At 48.0% G+C, this 16,674-nt stretch overlaps 1 protein-coding gene across 3 annotated transcripts in view; it reads left to right on the top strand.

Annotated features, from left to right (window-relative positions):
- GRAMD1B (GRAM domain containing 1B) overlaps positions 1 to 16,674 on the top strand; it is a 159,786-nt gene that overhangs the window by 117,739 nt on the left and 25,373 nt on the right. For 2 of the 3 annotated variants that reach the window (XM_069948857.1, XM_069948858.1), the window contains exons 5-12: positions 9,609 to 9,693; positions 11,415 to 11,518; positions 12,998 to 13,093; positions 13,189 to 13,269; positions 13,352 to 13,467; positions 14,072 to 14,225; positions 15,246 to 15,423; positions 16,405 to 16,548. In XM_069948857.1, coding sequence (XP_069804958.1) covers positions 9,609 to 9,693; positions 11,415 to 11,518; positions 12,998 to 13,093; positions 13,189 to 13,269; positions 13,352 to 13,467; positions 14,072 to 14,225; positions 15,246 to 15,423; positions 16,405 to 16,548 — 958 coding nt within the window. Of the gene's footprint in view, positions 1 to 3,816; positions 4,158 to 9,608; positions 9,694 to 11,414; positions 11,519 to 12,997; positions 13,094 to 13,188; positions 13,270 to 13,351; positions 13,468 to 14,071; positions 14,226 to 15,245; positions 15,424 to 16,404; positions 16,549 to 16,674 lie in introns of those variants that run through there. The other variant, XM_069948859.1, reaches the window with a different exon arrangement.

Below are 16,674 nucleotides of genomic sequence, written 5' to 3'. Positions count from 1 at the left end.
AGATAAACTTGGCCCGTTGTGTGCAGGAGGTTAATCGTTACATTGAGTGCTATGAGCTGCAGGTCAGGTTTCAGTTTTCCTGGGATATTGCAGCCGGTTATTGATTTTGACTGAAATCTCTGAATGACTAATGGCCGGGGAAGTTTGTTTTAGGTTTCGATCGTTGGGTGAGGTGAAGGCGCCGGTCAGTGGCCTTTCCAGCTGGTTCTCAAAGCTGGGGGCCAGGATGGGCAGATACAGTGAGGGGAGTGCAGGGTCATGCTACTCTGAGTCTTGTTCTAGGGCCCGGACATGCAGCTGTAGTAAGGAGAATGCAGGGGGGTCCAGACGAGCAGCTGTAGTAAGGAGAATGCGGGGGGGTCCAGACATGCAGCTGTAGTAGGGAGAATGCGGGGGGGTCTGGACATGCAGCTGTAGTGAGGAGAATGCAGGGGGGTCCAGACATGCAGCTGTAGTGAGGAGAATGCAGGAGGGTCCGGACATGCAGCTGTCGTGAGGAGAATGCAGGGGGGGACATGCAGCTGTAGTAGGGAGAATGCAGGAGGGTCCAGACATGCAGCTCTAGTGAGGAGAATGCAGGGGGGTCCGGACATGCAGCTGTAGTAAGGAGAATGCAGGGGGGTCCAGACATGCAGCTGTAGTGAGGAGAATGGGGGGTCCAGACATGCAGCTGCAGTGAGGAGAATGCAGGGGGGTCCGGACATGCAGCTGTAATAAGGAGAATGCAGGGGGTCCAGACATGCAGCTGTAGAGAGGAGAATGGGGGGTCCAGACATGCAGCTGCAGTGAGGAGAATGCAGGGGGGTCCAGACATGCAGCTGTAGTAAGGAGAATGCAGGGGGGTCCAGACATGTAGCTGTAGTAAGGATAATGCAGGGGGGTCCGGACATGCAGCTGTAGTAAGGAGAATGCGGGGGGGGGGGGCAGTCTGGACATGCAGCTGTCATGAGGAGAATGCAGGGGGTCCAGACATGCAGCTGTAGTGAGGAGAATGCAGGGGGGTCCGGACATGCCTCTGTAGTGAGGAGAATGCAGGGGGGTCCGGACATGCAGCTGTCATGAGGAAAATGCAGGGGGGTCCAGATATGCAGCTGTATTGAGGAGAATGCAGGGGGGTCCGGACACGCATCTGTCCTGAGGAGAATGAAGGGGGGTCCAGACATGCAGCTGTAGTAAGGAGAATGCGGGGGGGGGGGGGTCTGGACATGCAGCTTTAGTAAGGAGAATGCAGGGGGTCCAGACATGCAGCTGTAGTGAGGAGAATGCAGGGGGTCCGGACATGCAGCTGTAGTAAGGAGAATGCAGGGGGGTCCGGACATGCAGCTGTAGTAAGGAGAATGCAGGGGGGTCCGGACATGCAGCTGTAGTAAGGAGAATGTGTGTGTGTGTGTGTGGGGGGGGGGGGTCTGGACATGCAGCTGTAGTAAGGAGAATGCAGGGGGGTCCAGACATGTAGCTGTAGTGAGGAGAATGGGGGGTCCAGACATGCAGCTGTAGTAAGGAGAATGCAGGGGGTCCAGACATGCAGCTGTAGTGAGGAGAATGCGGGGGGTCCGGACATGCAGCTGTAGTAAGGAGAATGCAGGGGGTCCAGACATGCAGCTGTAGTGAGGAGAATGCGGGGGGTCCGGACATGCAGCTGTCATGAGGAGAATGCAGGGGGGTCCAGACATGCAGCTGTAGTGAGGAGAATGCAGGGGGGTCCGGACATGCAGCTGTAGTAAGGAGAATGTGTGTGTGTGTGTGTGGGGGGGGTCTGGACATGCAGCTGTAGTAAGGAGAATGCAGGGGGTCCAGACATGCAGCTGTAGTGAGGAGAATGCCGGGGGACCGGACATGCAGCTGTAGTAAGGAGAATGCGGGGGGGGGGGGTCTGGACATGCAGCTGTAGTAAGGAGAATGCAGGGGGTCCAGACATGTAGCTGTAGTGAGGAAAAAAGGGGGGTCCAGACATGCAGCTGTAGTAAGGAGAATGCAGGGGGTCCAGACATGCAGCTGTAGTGAGGAGAATGCCGGGGGGTCCGGACATGCAGCTGTCATGAGGAGAATGCAGGGGGGTCCAGACATGCAACTGTAGTAAGGAGAATGCGGGGGGGGGGGGGGGGTCTGGACATGCAGCTGTAGTGAGGAGAATGCAGGGGGGTCCGGACATGCAGCTGTAGTAAGGAGAATGCAGGGGGGTCCGGACATGCAGCTGTAGTAAGGAGAATGCAGGGGGGGTCCGGACATGCAGCTGTAGTAAGGAGAATGCAGGGGGGTCCGGACATGGAGCTGTAGTAAGGAGAATGTGTGTGTGTGTGTGGGGGGGTGGGGGGGGTGGGGGGGGGTTTCTGGACATGCAGCTGTAGTGAGGAGAATGCAGGGGGGTCCGGACATGCAGCTGTAGTAGGGAGAATGCGGGGGGGTCCGGACATGCAGCTGTAGTGAGGAGAATGCAGGGGGGTCCAGACATGTAGCTGTAGTGAGGAGAATGGGGGGTCCAGACATGCAGCTGTAGTGAGGAGAATGCAGGGGGGTCCGGACATGCAGCTGTAGTAAGGAGAATGCGAGGGGGGGGGGTCTGGACATGCAGCTGTAGTAAGGAGAATGCGGGGGGGGGGGGTTCCAGACATGTAGCTGTAGTGAGGAGAATGGGGGGTCCAGACATGCAGGTGTAGTAAGGAGAATGCTGGGGGGTCCAGACATGCAGGTGTAGTAAGGAGAATGCAGGGGGGTCCGGACATTCAGCTGTCCTGAGGAGAATGCAGGGGGGTCCGGACATGCAGCTGCAGTAAGGAGAATGCTGGGGGGTCCGGACATGCAGCTGTAGTAAGGAGAATGCTGGGGGGCCTGGACATGCAGCTGTAGTAAGGAGAATGCAGGGGGGTCCGGACATGCAGCTGAAGTAAGGAGAATGCAGGGGGGCCTGGACATGCAGCTGTAGTGAGGAGAATGCAGGGGGGTCCGGATATGCAGCTGCAGTGAGGAGAAAGGGGGGGAGGGGGGACATGCAGCTGCAGTGATGAGAATGCAGGGGGTCTGGACATGCAGCGGTAGTGAGGAGAATGCAGGGGGGTCCGGACATGCAGCTGCAGTAAGGAGAATGCTGGGGGGGGGGGGGGGGGTCCGGACATGCAGCTGCAGTGAGGAGAATGCAGGGGGGGGCATGCAGCTGTAGTGAGGAGAATGCTGGGGGTCTGGGCATACAGCTGCAGTGAGGGTTCAATGCACTGTAGTGACTCCCTGGTTCTTGGGCTTGGGGGTCCGGGCATGCAGCTGCAGTAAGGAGAATGCTCGGGGGTCCGGACATGCAGCTGTAGTAAGGAGAATGCTCGGCGGTCCGGACATGCAGCTGCAGTAAGGAGAATGCTCTGCGGTCCGGACATGCAGCTGCAGTAAGGAGAATGCTCGGCGGTCCGGACATGCAGCTGTAGTAAGGAGAATGCTCCGCGGTCCGGACATGCAGCTGCAGTGAGGGGTCAGTGCACTGTAGTGACCCCCCTGTTTCTTGGGCTGGGGGTCCGGACATGCAGCTGCAGTGAGGGGTCAGTGTACTGTAGTGACCCCCTGGTTCTTGGGCTGGGGGTCCGGACATGCAGCTGCAGTGAGGGTTCAGTGCACTGTAGTGACCCCCTGGTTCTTGGGCTGGGGTTGCCTGTGTTTATCTCTCATGCTTCCTGCCTTTTCCTGCTGTTTTTTTCTCTGGGATAACATCTGCTGGGGGCTGTACTGACACAGCCAGGGTTACTGTAGGGCACAGACCCACGTGGTGCTGCTGGAGGAGGGAGTGACTAGGAGTTGTATGAGCGTGTAAGTGATAGCTATAGTGTGAGTAGGACACTGTGCAGACAGCAACTCACTCTGCTCCTCTCTAATGGATAGCCCTATGGTTTTTGGAGGTGTCAGCAAGTAAAGTTTCTAGACTGTTTAAGAATCGATCCTCTGGAAAGGGGGATCCCAGACTGAAGATGAAGGAGGAGACGGGAGTGGAGTCACTTGATGTGGTGCACGAGGAGGACTACATGGAGCAGTCGATGACGGACACAGACGACTGCCTGGCAGAGTGGCAGTCGGACGCTATGCAGGAGGAAGCTCTGCTGTGGTATATGGACCAGCTGCAGTACTCTGCCCAGGGGCATGATGTCCAGAGCAGCTCCGACTATGAAGAGGTTCCCGCTGTGAGTGCAACTCTCCTTACACACATGGATATAGCACACATGAATACCACCCATCCATACACATACTGTACACACACTCTGACCCACATGCACATAGCATACACATACTGGATAGCAGACACATCCATACACGCACATAGCAAACACATCTATACACACACACACACAAACCTAGCATACACATCTATACACACACACACACATAGCATACACATCCATACACACATAGCAAACACATCTATACATTAGACACACACACACACACACACATAGCATACACATCCATACACGCACATAGCATACACATCCACACACATCATTCACACACATAGCATACACATCCATACACGCATATAGCAAACACATCTATACACACACACATAGCATACACATCTATACACACACATGGCATACACATCCATACACACACATAGCAGACACATCCATACACGCACATAGCATACACATCCCCACACACAGCATACACATCCATACATATACATAGCATACACATCCATACACGCACATAGCATACACATCTATACATACACACACACATAGCAAACACATCCATACACACACATAGCATACACAAACACACAAACAGAATACACATCCATACACACACACACACACACATAAATCCATACATACACATAGAATACACATCCATACACACACACACACACACACACACACACATAAATCCATATATACACATAGCATGCATACACACACACACACACACACACATACATACATACATCCATACATACACATAGCATACACACACACACACACACACACACACACAGAGCAGCATCGGTCTTGAGTCTGGAGTATCTTCCCCCCTAAACACACACATGATCTATACCCACATATTATACATCCTGCACCTTACATTGTAGATTTGCTATATGGTTGTCTGTTTTGCTCTCACAACCTGCATCATAGTGGATCCTGTATGTTGGTGGCTATGCCTCCTCCTGTGCTTTCTATTACATATTGCTGGGGTCAGCCTCCTCTCCTTGCCTTTGCTTTTGCTGGCAGAAAGTGGGGTCCGCCCCGCGGCTTACATTCCTCTGTGAGGGGAGAGTGGATCTCGCTTTCCAGGAACTTTAGCAACAATCACATGCCTGATGTTATATCACAACTAGTACCGTACTGCTGACAGATGTGTACTGTAATAACCTTACATGGCTCCGCACAGTCCTGTAACAGTGATGTAACACTGAGGAAATCAGACTGAGGGTTTTAATAGTCAAACTACACCGGACCACTGGCTGCTTCACAGCTGTCTTCTTCCATTGGGTCCCTAAGGGCCCATAACTAAAGTGGCAGGAGGAGATGCCACCAGGCTAAGCTCAGTAATGTCCAGAGATTCTGCTCTACAGCCACCAGACCGGCCACAGCGCCACCAGGTTAGATCCTTGTAATGTCCAGAGATCCTTGTCTACAGCGACCAGAGTGACCACAATGCCGCCAGGTTAGATCCCTGTAATGTCCAGAGATCCTTGTCTACAGCCACCAGACCGGCCACAGCGCCACCAGGTTAGATCCTTGTAATGTCCAGAGATCCTTGTCTACAGCGACCAGAGTGACCACAATGCCGCCAGGTTAGATCCCTGTAATGTCCAGAGATCCTTGTCTACAGCCACCAGACCGGCCACAGCGCCACCAGGTTAGATCCCAGTAATGTCTAGAGATCCTTTTCTACGGAGACCAGAGCGGCAGGAGAAGATGCCACAAGGTTAGATCCCAGTAATGTCCAGAGATCCTTCTCTACAGCGACCAGAGCATCGGGAGGAGATCCCACCAGGTTAGATCCAAGTAATGTCCAAAGATCCTGCTCTACAGACACCAGAGCGGCCACAATGCCACCAGGTTAGAGTCCAGTAATATCCTAACTCCTAGTAGAGACCATAGATTTGATTTCGGTGTATGGCCACACAGAGATGAACTTTTTGATCTGCTTCCATAGTATGAGGCTCTACATCAGCTACAGAGGGTGTGGGGCAGGTATTGGTGCCCAGCTTCAGCCATTATGGGTGCTTTGATTGAGCGGTTCCGGTTTCTGTGTGGGTCTTAGTAGGCGACCTCATGCAATTGGTATACTGCCATATGGTATCCATGTAGAGCTGTATTACAGAAATATCTTCCCATAGATGCAATGACATGGCAGCCGGTGGAGCTTCCCATAATCGGGTATTATAGGGCTCTAATGAGTTCTGGTGGCGCTGTACTAGAGAGATTATAAGGTGCTATATATTATGACCATATGCAAAATCCATCACCCGTTCAGCAACCGGAGGCCATACTCTTGGATCTCTGACATGGACTTTGTCTTTGCATGCTGCCATTTTGGATGAGTAGTATTGCCATACAGTGATCCATGTCCAGGCTCCCTACAGAGACTATATGTCTGGGTTTCCTATTAAAGATAATGGATGTGGTGGCCTTACTAAAATCTGCCGGGGTTTCTGCTGTGAGAGAGGGGTGACAGCCTGGATAACAGTACTGAGAAGTAGCAGCTGGACTGTCTGACACAATGTGATCATGATGGTTACTAAGGGTCTCATGTAGCTTTCTGGTATCTGGTCCATAGACGTCCTGACCGCTTTTTTCTGTATAACATAGCTCTAGTCTTTAGTCACTGTTCCTCTATATCAGGGATAGGGAACTTTGGCTCTCCAGCTGTTGTAAACATACAACTCCCATCATGCCTGGACAGCCTGAGCTTTAGCTTTGGCTGTCCAAGCATGATGGGACTTGTAGTTTTACAACAGCTGGAGAGCCAAGGTTCCCTACCCCTACTCTATATAAATCTTGTGCTGTTTCTAGGTAGGTACCCTCAGCACGGTCCGCCCTGAATAGCCGTCCCTACCCTCTGGGAGAGAGTAGGACATGATAGCATGCAGTGACAGGCAGCGTCATGTACCACTATGTAAGATAACACTACATATGGGAGTCAGACAGGGAGTTAAAAGTAACCTCACAAGACTCCCTGACCTAAGAGGTCTGACTATGTCTCCGCCATCCACAGGGGACTATGATGGATATAGCTGAGAGACTATGAGAAGAATGCGGAGAATCCCCTCTGTGCTCTATGTATAGGCAGAGACTGGTGAATGGGGTGGGGTGTGTGTGTGTGCAGGACATCAGATGGGGCATATACTGCACTGTCAGTCCCTCTATCACAGCCCCATCATAACACGCATTAGGATGGCTCCGAACGATGAGATGACAGGTCTAATCCCTTCTCAATACTAGAATCATTGGGAAGGAATGACGACATTAAAAGCCTTTAAAGGTGACCATACACATTAGATGGTGGTCGGCCAAACCCACCTGGTTTACCATCTTACATGTATGTGGGTGTCCTGGCTCTCCCGTATACCCTTTCCCTTCCCTATTGAGAACACATGCATGCTTAGTCAAGCCCAGAATGCATGTGTATGGGGGGGGCTAAGTTCCTACATATTACTTACCGTTCCCCCATCACCCCCTCTTAGGCCTCATTCACACATCCGTAGCGCTCCGCAATTCACAGGCCTCTGCATTGAAGATAGTGGTTCGTGCCGCAATTGCAGCTCCGTACTAGGACTGGTCCTTTTATATTGCGTTTGAATTAAAATATACTGGTCCGATGTTCTCTCCACAATTGTGGACAGAACTGCTGAGGTGTGAATGAGGCCTTAGTTGCCCCCTGTGTGATGAAATCTCAACCATGAAGACCTCTTGTTTCCGTATCTGCCATCACATGATATATTCTGCCGAGGCATTGAGAGGTTTAGACATTGCCTGCGTTACACATACACTGAGGAGACATGGTGGATGTGGGGTCTTTCCTGGCATAATCCACCAAAAAGCACCTTTGATGGGCATGTTGAGTTACATCCTTTTATTCTTATGGGCTATAAGCTGCCAACAGGGAAAGCTGGAGGGGTTCAGAGGAGTCTAGCAGGGGGACAGAGGAGTCTAGAAGGGGGACAGAGGAGTCTGGAGGTTAAAGGTGTTGGGGGGTGTTTTGGAGTCTGAAGGTGGTTACATACCCTCCACCCATTGACAATACATGCATGCTCAGTTGAACTGAGCATACATGTGTATCTGAGGGTCTGCAGCTGACACCTTAAAGGGGTACTCCAGGGATTTTTTTTTAAATCAACGGGTTTAAGAAAGTTATATAGATTTGTAATTTACTTTTATTAAAAAATCTCCAGTCTTCCAGTACTTATGAGCTGCTGTATGTCCTGCAGAAAATGTTGTTTTCTTTCCAGTCTGTCTTTGTTGCCACCTCTGTCCATGTCAGGAACTGTCCAGAGCAGGAGAGGTTTTCTATGGAGATTTGCTACTGCTGGGGGCAGTTCCTGTCTCTGACAGAGGTGGCAGCAGAGAGCACTGTGTCAGACTGGAAAGAATACACCACTTCCTGCAGGACATACAACAGCTGATAAGTATGGGAAGACTTGAGATTTTTAAATAAAAGTAAATTACAAATCTGTATAACTTTTAAACCAGTTGATTTAAAAGAAAAAGGTTTTTGGCTGGATAACCCCTTTAAGTTAAATAAACTTGAGGAAGTTGGTAAAGCACTGGTTGTTTCTGGTTGTTACTGGTTATTACTACTTCTAGTTGACAGTGGAGAATGAGACACTGTTCTATCCATCATACATTCAGTCACAGCAGCAGCGATCCCTTTGTGGATTCTCTATGTATTCCGGTTATAATCTGCATTGAGAGTGAGGAGTAACCATATGTGCTGCAGCCCGGTGCATTGTGGTTAGGCCACCGTGGGATTGTTGGTCTTCCCTCAGAGAAGCTTGGCCAGATTTCTGCTATGTGGAGTGACGTTGCTCATGGAGCACTGCACACACACAGTACATAATGCCGCCCATGCCGGCTGTCCCCTCCGGACCCTGTAGGCCGTCTATAGGTCACATCGTACTGTAGGACTCTAGGGAGGAGACGACTTGTGGCCAAACACATCACAGATTGTTTCCTGCAAAGAACACAAATCATAAACACACAAACAGAACGGAGGCGATTGCTCAATCGTTGGGTTAGTTCTCATGTGACACATCCTCCGAAATGTGGAAGCAACCTGAAAATGTGTCCATAGATGAAGCTGCAGCCATTACAATGAGCACACAGTCATCCATTGTGGGCAGCTTCCCATCCTTACTGTACTGTGCCCCATCATCCAGAGAGGGGGTCTCTGCCCTAACACAAGGAGCGGCTGTGTACAGGGGTCGCCCTCTGACCTCTCCTGTACAGTCGCCGGCAGTGTACCAGTACTGTGGAGATGACTTGGCACCGCTCCTGGCTCCCACTCATTGTCCTGTCTATCTGCTTGTGTCCCCTTCCGTAGAGCCTGTGGTCTTTCTGCTCTTGTTGTGTACGCCTCCTTGTAGACTCTCTTTGTATCTAAATATTCCGAGTTTGTTTTTCCAGGTATTGAGTCCGACGTATAAACAGAGAAATGAGGATTTTCGGAAACTCTTTAAGCAGCTGCCAGATACTGAGCGTCTCATTGTAGGTAAGAGAACTCCTATGGAGCCCAAACAGGAACCTCACTGTCACAGTCCGTGAGATGTGCGCACTTATAGCAGTGCCAAATTATAAGAAGCGTCATCTATTCAATATGGCCGGTTCTCTCATGTCCTGACTATGTCAATTTCATCTTGGATTTTATCTTTTGCAATGAAAAGGGTGAAAGCTGCTTCAATATCCATGTAAGAATCTACACAGAACATGGATCTTGTAGATTCTTTGCAGGTTTGATATGAAATATGCAGCTGAAACATGCTTAATGGGTAATATACAGTATGTATGTACACAGTGACGCGGGATCAGTACAGGATAAGTAATGTAATCAATGTACACAGTGACCTCACCAGCAGAATAGTGAGTGCAGCTCTGGAGTATAATACAGGATGTAACTCAGAATCAGTACAGGATAAGTAATGTATGTACACAGTGACCCCACCAGCAGAATAGTGAGTGCAGCTCTGAAGCATATTATAGGATGTAACTCAGGATCGGTACAGGATAAGTAATGTAATATATGTATACAGTGACTACCAGCAGAATAGTGAGTGCAGCTCTGGGGTATATTATAATAAGCATGGAGAAGGATAGTAGCCAGGCCATCTCCCAGTGGATCACAGGTACAAAACAAAAAAACCCAGATGATTTGTCACACACATCGATGTGCAATTTTTAATATGAAAAATAAAAATACCACTTTTAATTATTTGGGAGCTAATGGAGTGTTTATGTACAGTGACTTCAGAGCTGCACTCACTGTTCTACTTGTGGAGTCAAACATTGGTTGTAACTCGGTGTCAGCACAAGAGATGTCAGGACATGTCTGCCTTGTGTTATGGAAACAGTGCTATCACAACAGATAGAAGAAGCCAACATACAGGTCACTTGTCACTTGCTATTGGGTTTATTCCAATAGAAACTACAGCAGATTCCTTTTGAAATCAAATGGGAGGCAGATTTTGCCACAGAATATGTGTCAGAGTGAAGTAAGCATGTACCCTATGGCCATGTTCACACAATTTTTCTTTTGCATAAATCACAACCGTTGTTGCAATTTGCAGAAGATACATTCTATGTGCATGTATGGAATCTCTGTCCGGTATCCCAGCCGGACGGACAAAAACTGACATGTCAGTTTTGTGCAGCCACTATTCATTGAATAGCGGCCACATAGACATGCAGTTCACACATTGGATAGTGCGACTGCAGCTGCACGCTCCATTGTGCACAGTGGTGAATTGAAATGTGGACGCACACGGATACTCACGCATCCCAATTCAACAGAAATAAAGTACCGTCCAGTATAATCTCCTCTGACATCGGCCGTTCTGCGACCCAGCCGGGTCACAGAACGGCCGGTCTGATACCATATGTGAACATGGCCTATCACAATATTAAAGGAGTTACCCAGGCTTAGAAAATCATAGCCGCCTTCGTCTAGAAACAGCACCTCTCCTGTCCTTAGTTTGAGTGTTTGGTATTGCATCTCTGTTACGTTGAAGTGAATGAAGCTGAATTGTAATACCACACACAACCTGAGGAGAGGGGTGGCGCTGTTTTTACAGGAAATTAGCTGTTCTTTTTCTAATCCTGGATAACCCCTTCATACATTGTAAGGACGCCTCTCGTTTGTTAGTTATATGACGTGTATAGAAGAATTGATATGGGTAGATCCTCTGTACTCACATTTCCATACATTTGCACTTGCAGACTACTCGTGTGCACTGCAGAGGGACATCTTACTGCAGGGACGTCTCTACCTGTCGGAGAACTGGATTTGCTTCTACAGTAACATCTTCCGCTGGGAGACTCTGGTTAGTGCATTGTACATCTTCCCCACTAACACATCTAGGTTTGCCCAGATTGACGAACATGACCAGAATTATCTGTGAATATGCTTCTCCTGACACATAGGGTACAGCTAGTTGTGCCTTGCAGTATGGCAGACATTTCACCATATACTGTGTTACCACTGTGTCTACTTCACATAACATTCACCCTTTCCCTCTTTCAGTCAACATTAGCTTAAGCCAAACTTGTGGCCTCCTCTCTGTACGCTGTATATAGGTCATCTGACTGGGTTCCTCTTTGGACTGTGATAGTTCAGCTCCTATCTGCAAAAAAAAGTCTGCTCGCTACATAGAAGAATTCTGATGTATTTGTAAACCCCAAAATGGTACCATTAAAAAGTTCACCCTGTCCCACAAAAAACAAGCCCTCACCTGGCAGTGTCCATAGTAAGCTTAAAAAAAAAAAAAAAAGACAATATTGAAAAGAACAAGAAAGCTGCTTGGTCATTAAGGCTCAAAATAGCCTGGTGGCCAAAGGGTTAAATTCTGGAAACCGCTTTAAAAATATTTCGAGTGAAGAGATAAATAGCAGTAAATCGCTCAGTTTTATGGCTGTAAACGTTGCTGCGCAGCGATAGTAACCCACAGGAAGGGGCTGCAAGCCTGAGGATGATGATGGTGAGAGATCAGAGAATTGCTATTTATGGAATTCCCGGTATATTCTGTACTGTGAGGCTGACACATAGTAAGGACATAGACTCATCATATACTGAGACACCCACCTCATATATAGACTGTTCTGTTTGGAAAGGTGAATGTTCCGAGAGAGATTCTAGGGTTGACCAAATAGCTATAAGGGCCCCTCAGCAGCAGAACAGCACAGCAAGCAATGGTCGGTGATATACGGTCTGTGAGCTGACTGTATATCACGGACTGAACTCTTCAGCTGCTCCGGAGCATCCTGCATCGCAATTCATTATAATGCAGGGAAGTTGAAGGGTTCACTGTGTAATATACAGTCAGCTCACAGACCGTATATCACCGACATGTAACTGCAGCCTTAAAGTGTTTTATGTAAAATAATGGCAGACACATCCTATGGACACAACTCTGGCCCAGTATCCGCTGCACTTGGCTTTAGCATTGAATGAAGGGCATGGCATTCCTATCCTGAAGATCTGGATTTTATTTTTCAGATTTCAGAACTCTGAAACACTTTTTAAAATGTATTTGCTGCATGATATAGCGCCAACTTCTGATCACTGAATATTCCATATTTTTTTAATTGTTTGACATGGGCGTCTTTGTATCACTGAGGCCCCTAAGTGTCCTGTATCCTAGCTATGTGACAGAGGTATACAGAGGGGTGTCCCCCAACCTGTGCTGTAGACTGTAGAGTATGACTGGGATTCTTCCTATAAGCTGTGATGTGTATCCCCCACACATCCTGTGTTATATCGCTCCCGTAGTCCAGTCAGTAATCAGTTTATTTCCCTCCATTAGCTGACGGTGCGGTTAAAAGACATCTGCTCAATGACTAAGGAGAAGACTGCAAGACTCATTCCCAATGCAATACAGCTGTGCACAGACACTGAAAAGGTAAGGGGTGTCCGGCACTGCTACAGCTGGGGCGGGGGGGGGGGGGGGGGAGAGATGTGGGACTGGCCTAACACTTTTTTGTGATCTTTTCCCAGCACTTTTTTACATCATTCGGGGCTCGAGATCGAACCTACATGATGATGTTCCGTCTCTGGCAGAATGCTTTACTTGACAAGGTGACTACCTTTATTCTCTTCCTATGGATGACTCTCTCCTCTCCTCCGTACTCTCCCTCTTACTCCCCTTTGCTTCTTGCAGCCTTTATGTCCGAAGGAGCTATGGCATTTTGTCCACCAGTGTTACGGCAATGAGTTGGGCCTGACCAGCGATGATGAAGACTACGTTCCGCCTGACGACGACTTTAACACCATGGGGTGAGTTTGTAGGGTGTTCTCGGTCGTTCCTCCATATGCACCATATTTCAGTGGCTTCTCTGAAACAGTGATAAAGTTTGTTTTATAGTTGAAGGAGAATTACGGAGAAAATGGTTATATGCCAGCAGGCAGGGTAGTGGGGAACATGATAAACAAGGACAGCTTACCTCTCCCCACGCCTCTGATGTGCCACATTGGAGGTTACGGGACCCTCGCTGGAACTCATTTTTACCCCGACTTCCAATGCTACAACTTTGGGGAAAGTATCCAACCCGGCTGATGGATTGCCCACTCAGCCAATCAATGAAAACAGCGATGTCCCGCCCTAGTCACTGACCGGCTGAGCGGGCTGTCCATCAGCCGTCAGTGCAGGAGATCGAGGAGTCCTGGAGCAGTAAGGCAGCGCTGCAGGGGGAGAGGTAAGTACAGCTTCTTTATTATGTTCCTCCCTGCCCTCGTCTGCTTGAAAATTTTAATTTTCTCTGGACTTTTCCTTTAAGTCATCTATATGATGATGTGTTTCTTGTCTTTAAATATAGTTGGCTTTACTTTTATGTTTTTTTTTTTTCTTTTTCCTAAACTGTGGATTGCCGTTTGTTCTCAGCTATTGTGAAGAAATCCCAGTGGAGGATGTAGAAGTGAATGACAATTCATCGAAAAGCAGTGGGGATATTAAGCCAGAAACAAATTGCAACCTACAAGACCCCTCTCTGACCAGCAGTAATGTGACGTCCACCACCAGTAGTGACCCTCCCACGGTATGTACCACGCCTTCAGTCTATAGCTGGATGGAATGAGGGCATTGAACCGGTATTAGGTGCTGTCAGGAACATCTAAGACCCTTTTCCATCCAGGCTGTACATTTTGGGATTACTTTATTGTATACCTTTGCTGTATACCTCTGATAAATGCTGCTCGGTGACATTTGTCATACCTATGTTAAAAAAAAAATGTATACAGTGTTGTATTTTTTTTTTACTGCATACTTTGTATACCTCGTATACCATCTGAATGAAATAATGACACAGCTTTAGCCTCCTTTGGATAATGAGGGTCTATGAAAACCTGTTAATAGGGAATACAGTACATGGCTAACTAAGATGATGGGTTGAACATATGATTGTGTACTATAGTTTTTGTTGCTTTATATTATATCTTGCATGTGTCAATATTTAAAGGGTTTGTCCAGCATTAGAAAAAGCACAGTTACTTTCTTGCAACAGCGCCACCCCTGTCCTCGGGTTATGTGTGGTATTACAATTTAGTCCTATTCACTTTAATAGAACTGAGGTGCAAAACCCCACACCCAAAGTGAGGACAGGAGTGGAGCCGTGTTTTTCTAAGCCTGGATAACCCCTTTTATAGCTGCATACAACGTTTACCCGTTTTACTTGCTGTTTCTGCCAACAGCCAGCCATGCTGTCACCTTGCTATGTTGTGGCTGCGTTTTAGGGTCCTTTTACACTCCGATAAGTCGCTATGAAAAGTTGTCAATACAATCGTAATTATGATGTTATATTGTCCATAAATATTGGTAGTTGTGTTCCTATCTATATACTGTGACCCATAAGTGTTTCACTGAAAGACTTGAGAATGATTAACAATGATTTTGAGGTCAGCTCAGAAGATGCGATCAACCACATATGAATAAATTTTCATTCACTTATATTCAATCGTTTTAAGGGGTTTTTTTTGCACGATAATTGGCCTGTGTATGTTTCTTTAGTTTCCATGCTGTGTGGTGTGATCTGTCATTGCTTCATCCTCTCCCTTCTTAGTTTGATGCCAGCCTCCTTGATGACATAGACAACTCATTGGAGAGGGAGATTCTGATTGCAAACCTTGAAGAGCAGAAGGTGGAGCTTCTCCCGCCTGTTACCTCTCCATCCCTGGACTTTAATGACAATGAAGATTTGCCCACTGAGCTCAGTGACTCCTCGGAAACCCATGATGAAGGTGAATTCTTAGTTTATTTGATTCTTATGCTTTCATCGTATTAGAGGAAAGTGGCTTCTGCACCTCCCGACGGGCGTGGTTCCACTTTCCCTACATGCTCAGCAGATGTTCCATGCTGTGATACACATCAGACTGGCTCAGGCCAAGCAGCACAGCTCTCACACCATACTACTCAGCATGTACGTATTTATAGAACCCAGCAGAGGGCAGAGCCCGGGTATATAGGTCACACACAGCAGCTGTGGCTTCTCTACATCTAGTCACATTTCCAGCAGCTGTACATATTTAGAGGTATCCCCATCTAATAAAGTGATTGCATATTCCTACGGTTGGGGAACGGATTTCTGGAACCCTCACTAATACTGAGAATGTAGGGGGTTAAAGTGCTGATGGGCGGCCAGGATCCTGCTGTGAAGGGGACACGGTCCTATACATAAGTGGGCGTCCCAGACATCTGACCCTACTGATCATACAGTGATGGTATATGCTAGCGATACATCATCACTTTAAAAGGCGAAAATACACATTGGAGGCAGCTGTACATACTGTACGGCTACAGTAGAGGCCATGTGGATATGGGAATCATTCATTGTATATAGTGTGTGTACATAAAGTGTGAATCAGCTATTGTGTGGGTGGTGGAGAAGGATTCCTGGAGCTTTGTGCTTAGGTTTGTCTTTTATTTAGTCATTATAGAACAGGGAGGGGGAACTTTCAGCGCTCAAGCTGTTGCAAAACTACAATTCCCATCATGCCTGGACAGCCAAAGCGAAGCTTTGGCTGTCCAGGCATGATGGTAATTGTAGTTTTGCCACAGCTGGAGGGCTGAAGGTTCCCCATCCCTGTTATAGAGGGTGCAGGTGAATCCATGCCTACATGAGATGTCCAATACCTGAGATGAGAGAGGTGGCCAGGTGAGTGTATGACGATGAGTTTTCTACTATGGACAAACCCTTTAAGAAAGTCTTTTTCTTTCTGCAGGTGAAGTGCAGGCGTTTTATGGAGACCTGAATGGCCGCCAGTATATCAATGAGGTCTTCAACTTCAGCGTGGACAAGCTTTTCAGCCTCCTATTCACTGAATCTCAGTTTCAGAGGGATTTCATGGAGCAGAGAAGGTTTACAGGTAAATTTTGATTCTCCCACGGTCACATATCAAGCTCTTATATGTCATACTTCCAGGATGTCCTCAATATGGCGCTGGTCGCCGGTGCGATCACTTTCGGGGCAATCCTCAAAACGTGATGATTGT

Source organism: Dendropsophus ebraccatus, chromosome 12 (assembly GCF_027789765.1).
Source record: "Dendropsophus ebraccatus isolate aDenEbr1 chromosome 12, aDenEbr1.pat, whole genome shotgun sequence".
Taxonomy (NCBI): Eukaryota; Metazoa; Chordata; class Amphibia; order Anura; family Hylidae; genus Dendropsophus; species Dendropsophus ebraccatus.
This window is presented reverse-complemented; position numbering and strand designations above follow the sequence as displayed.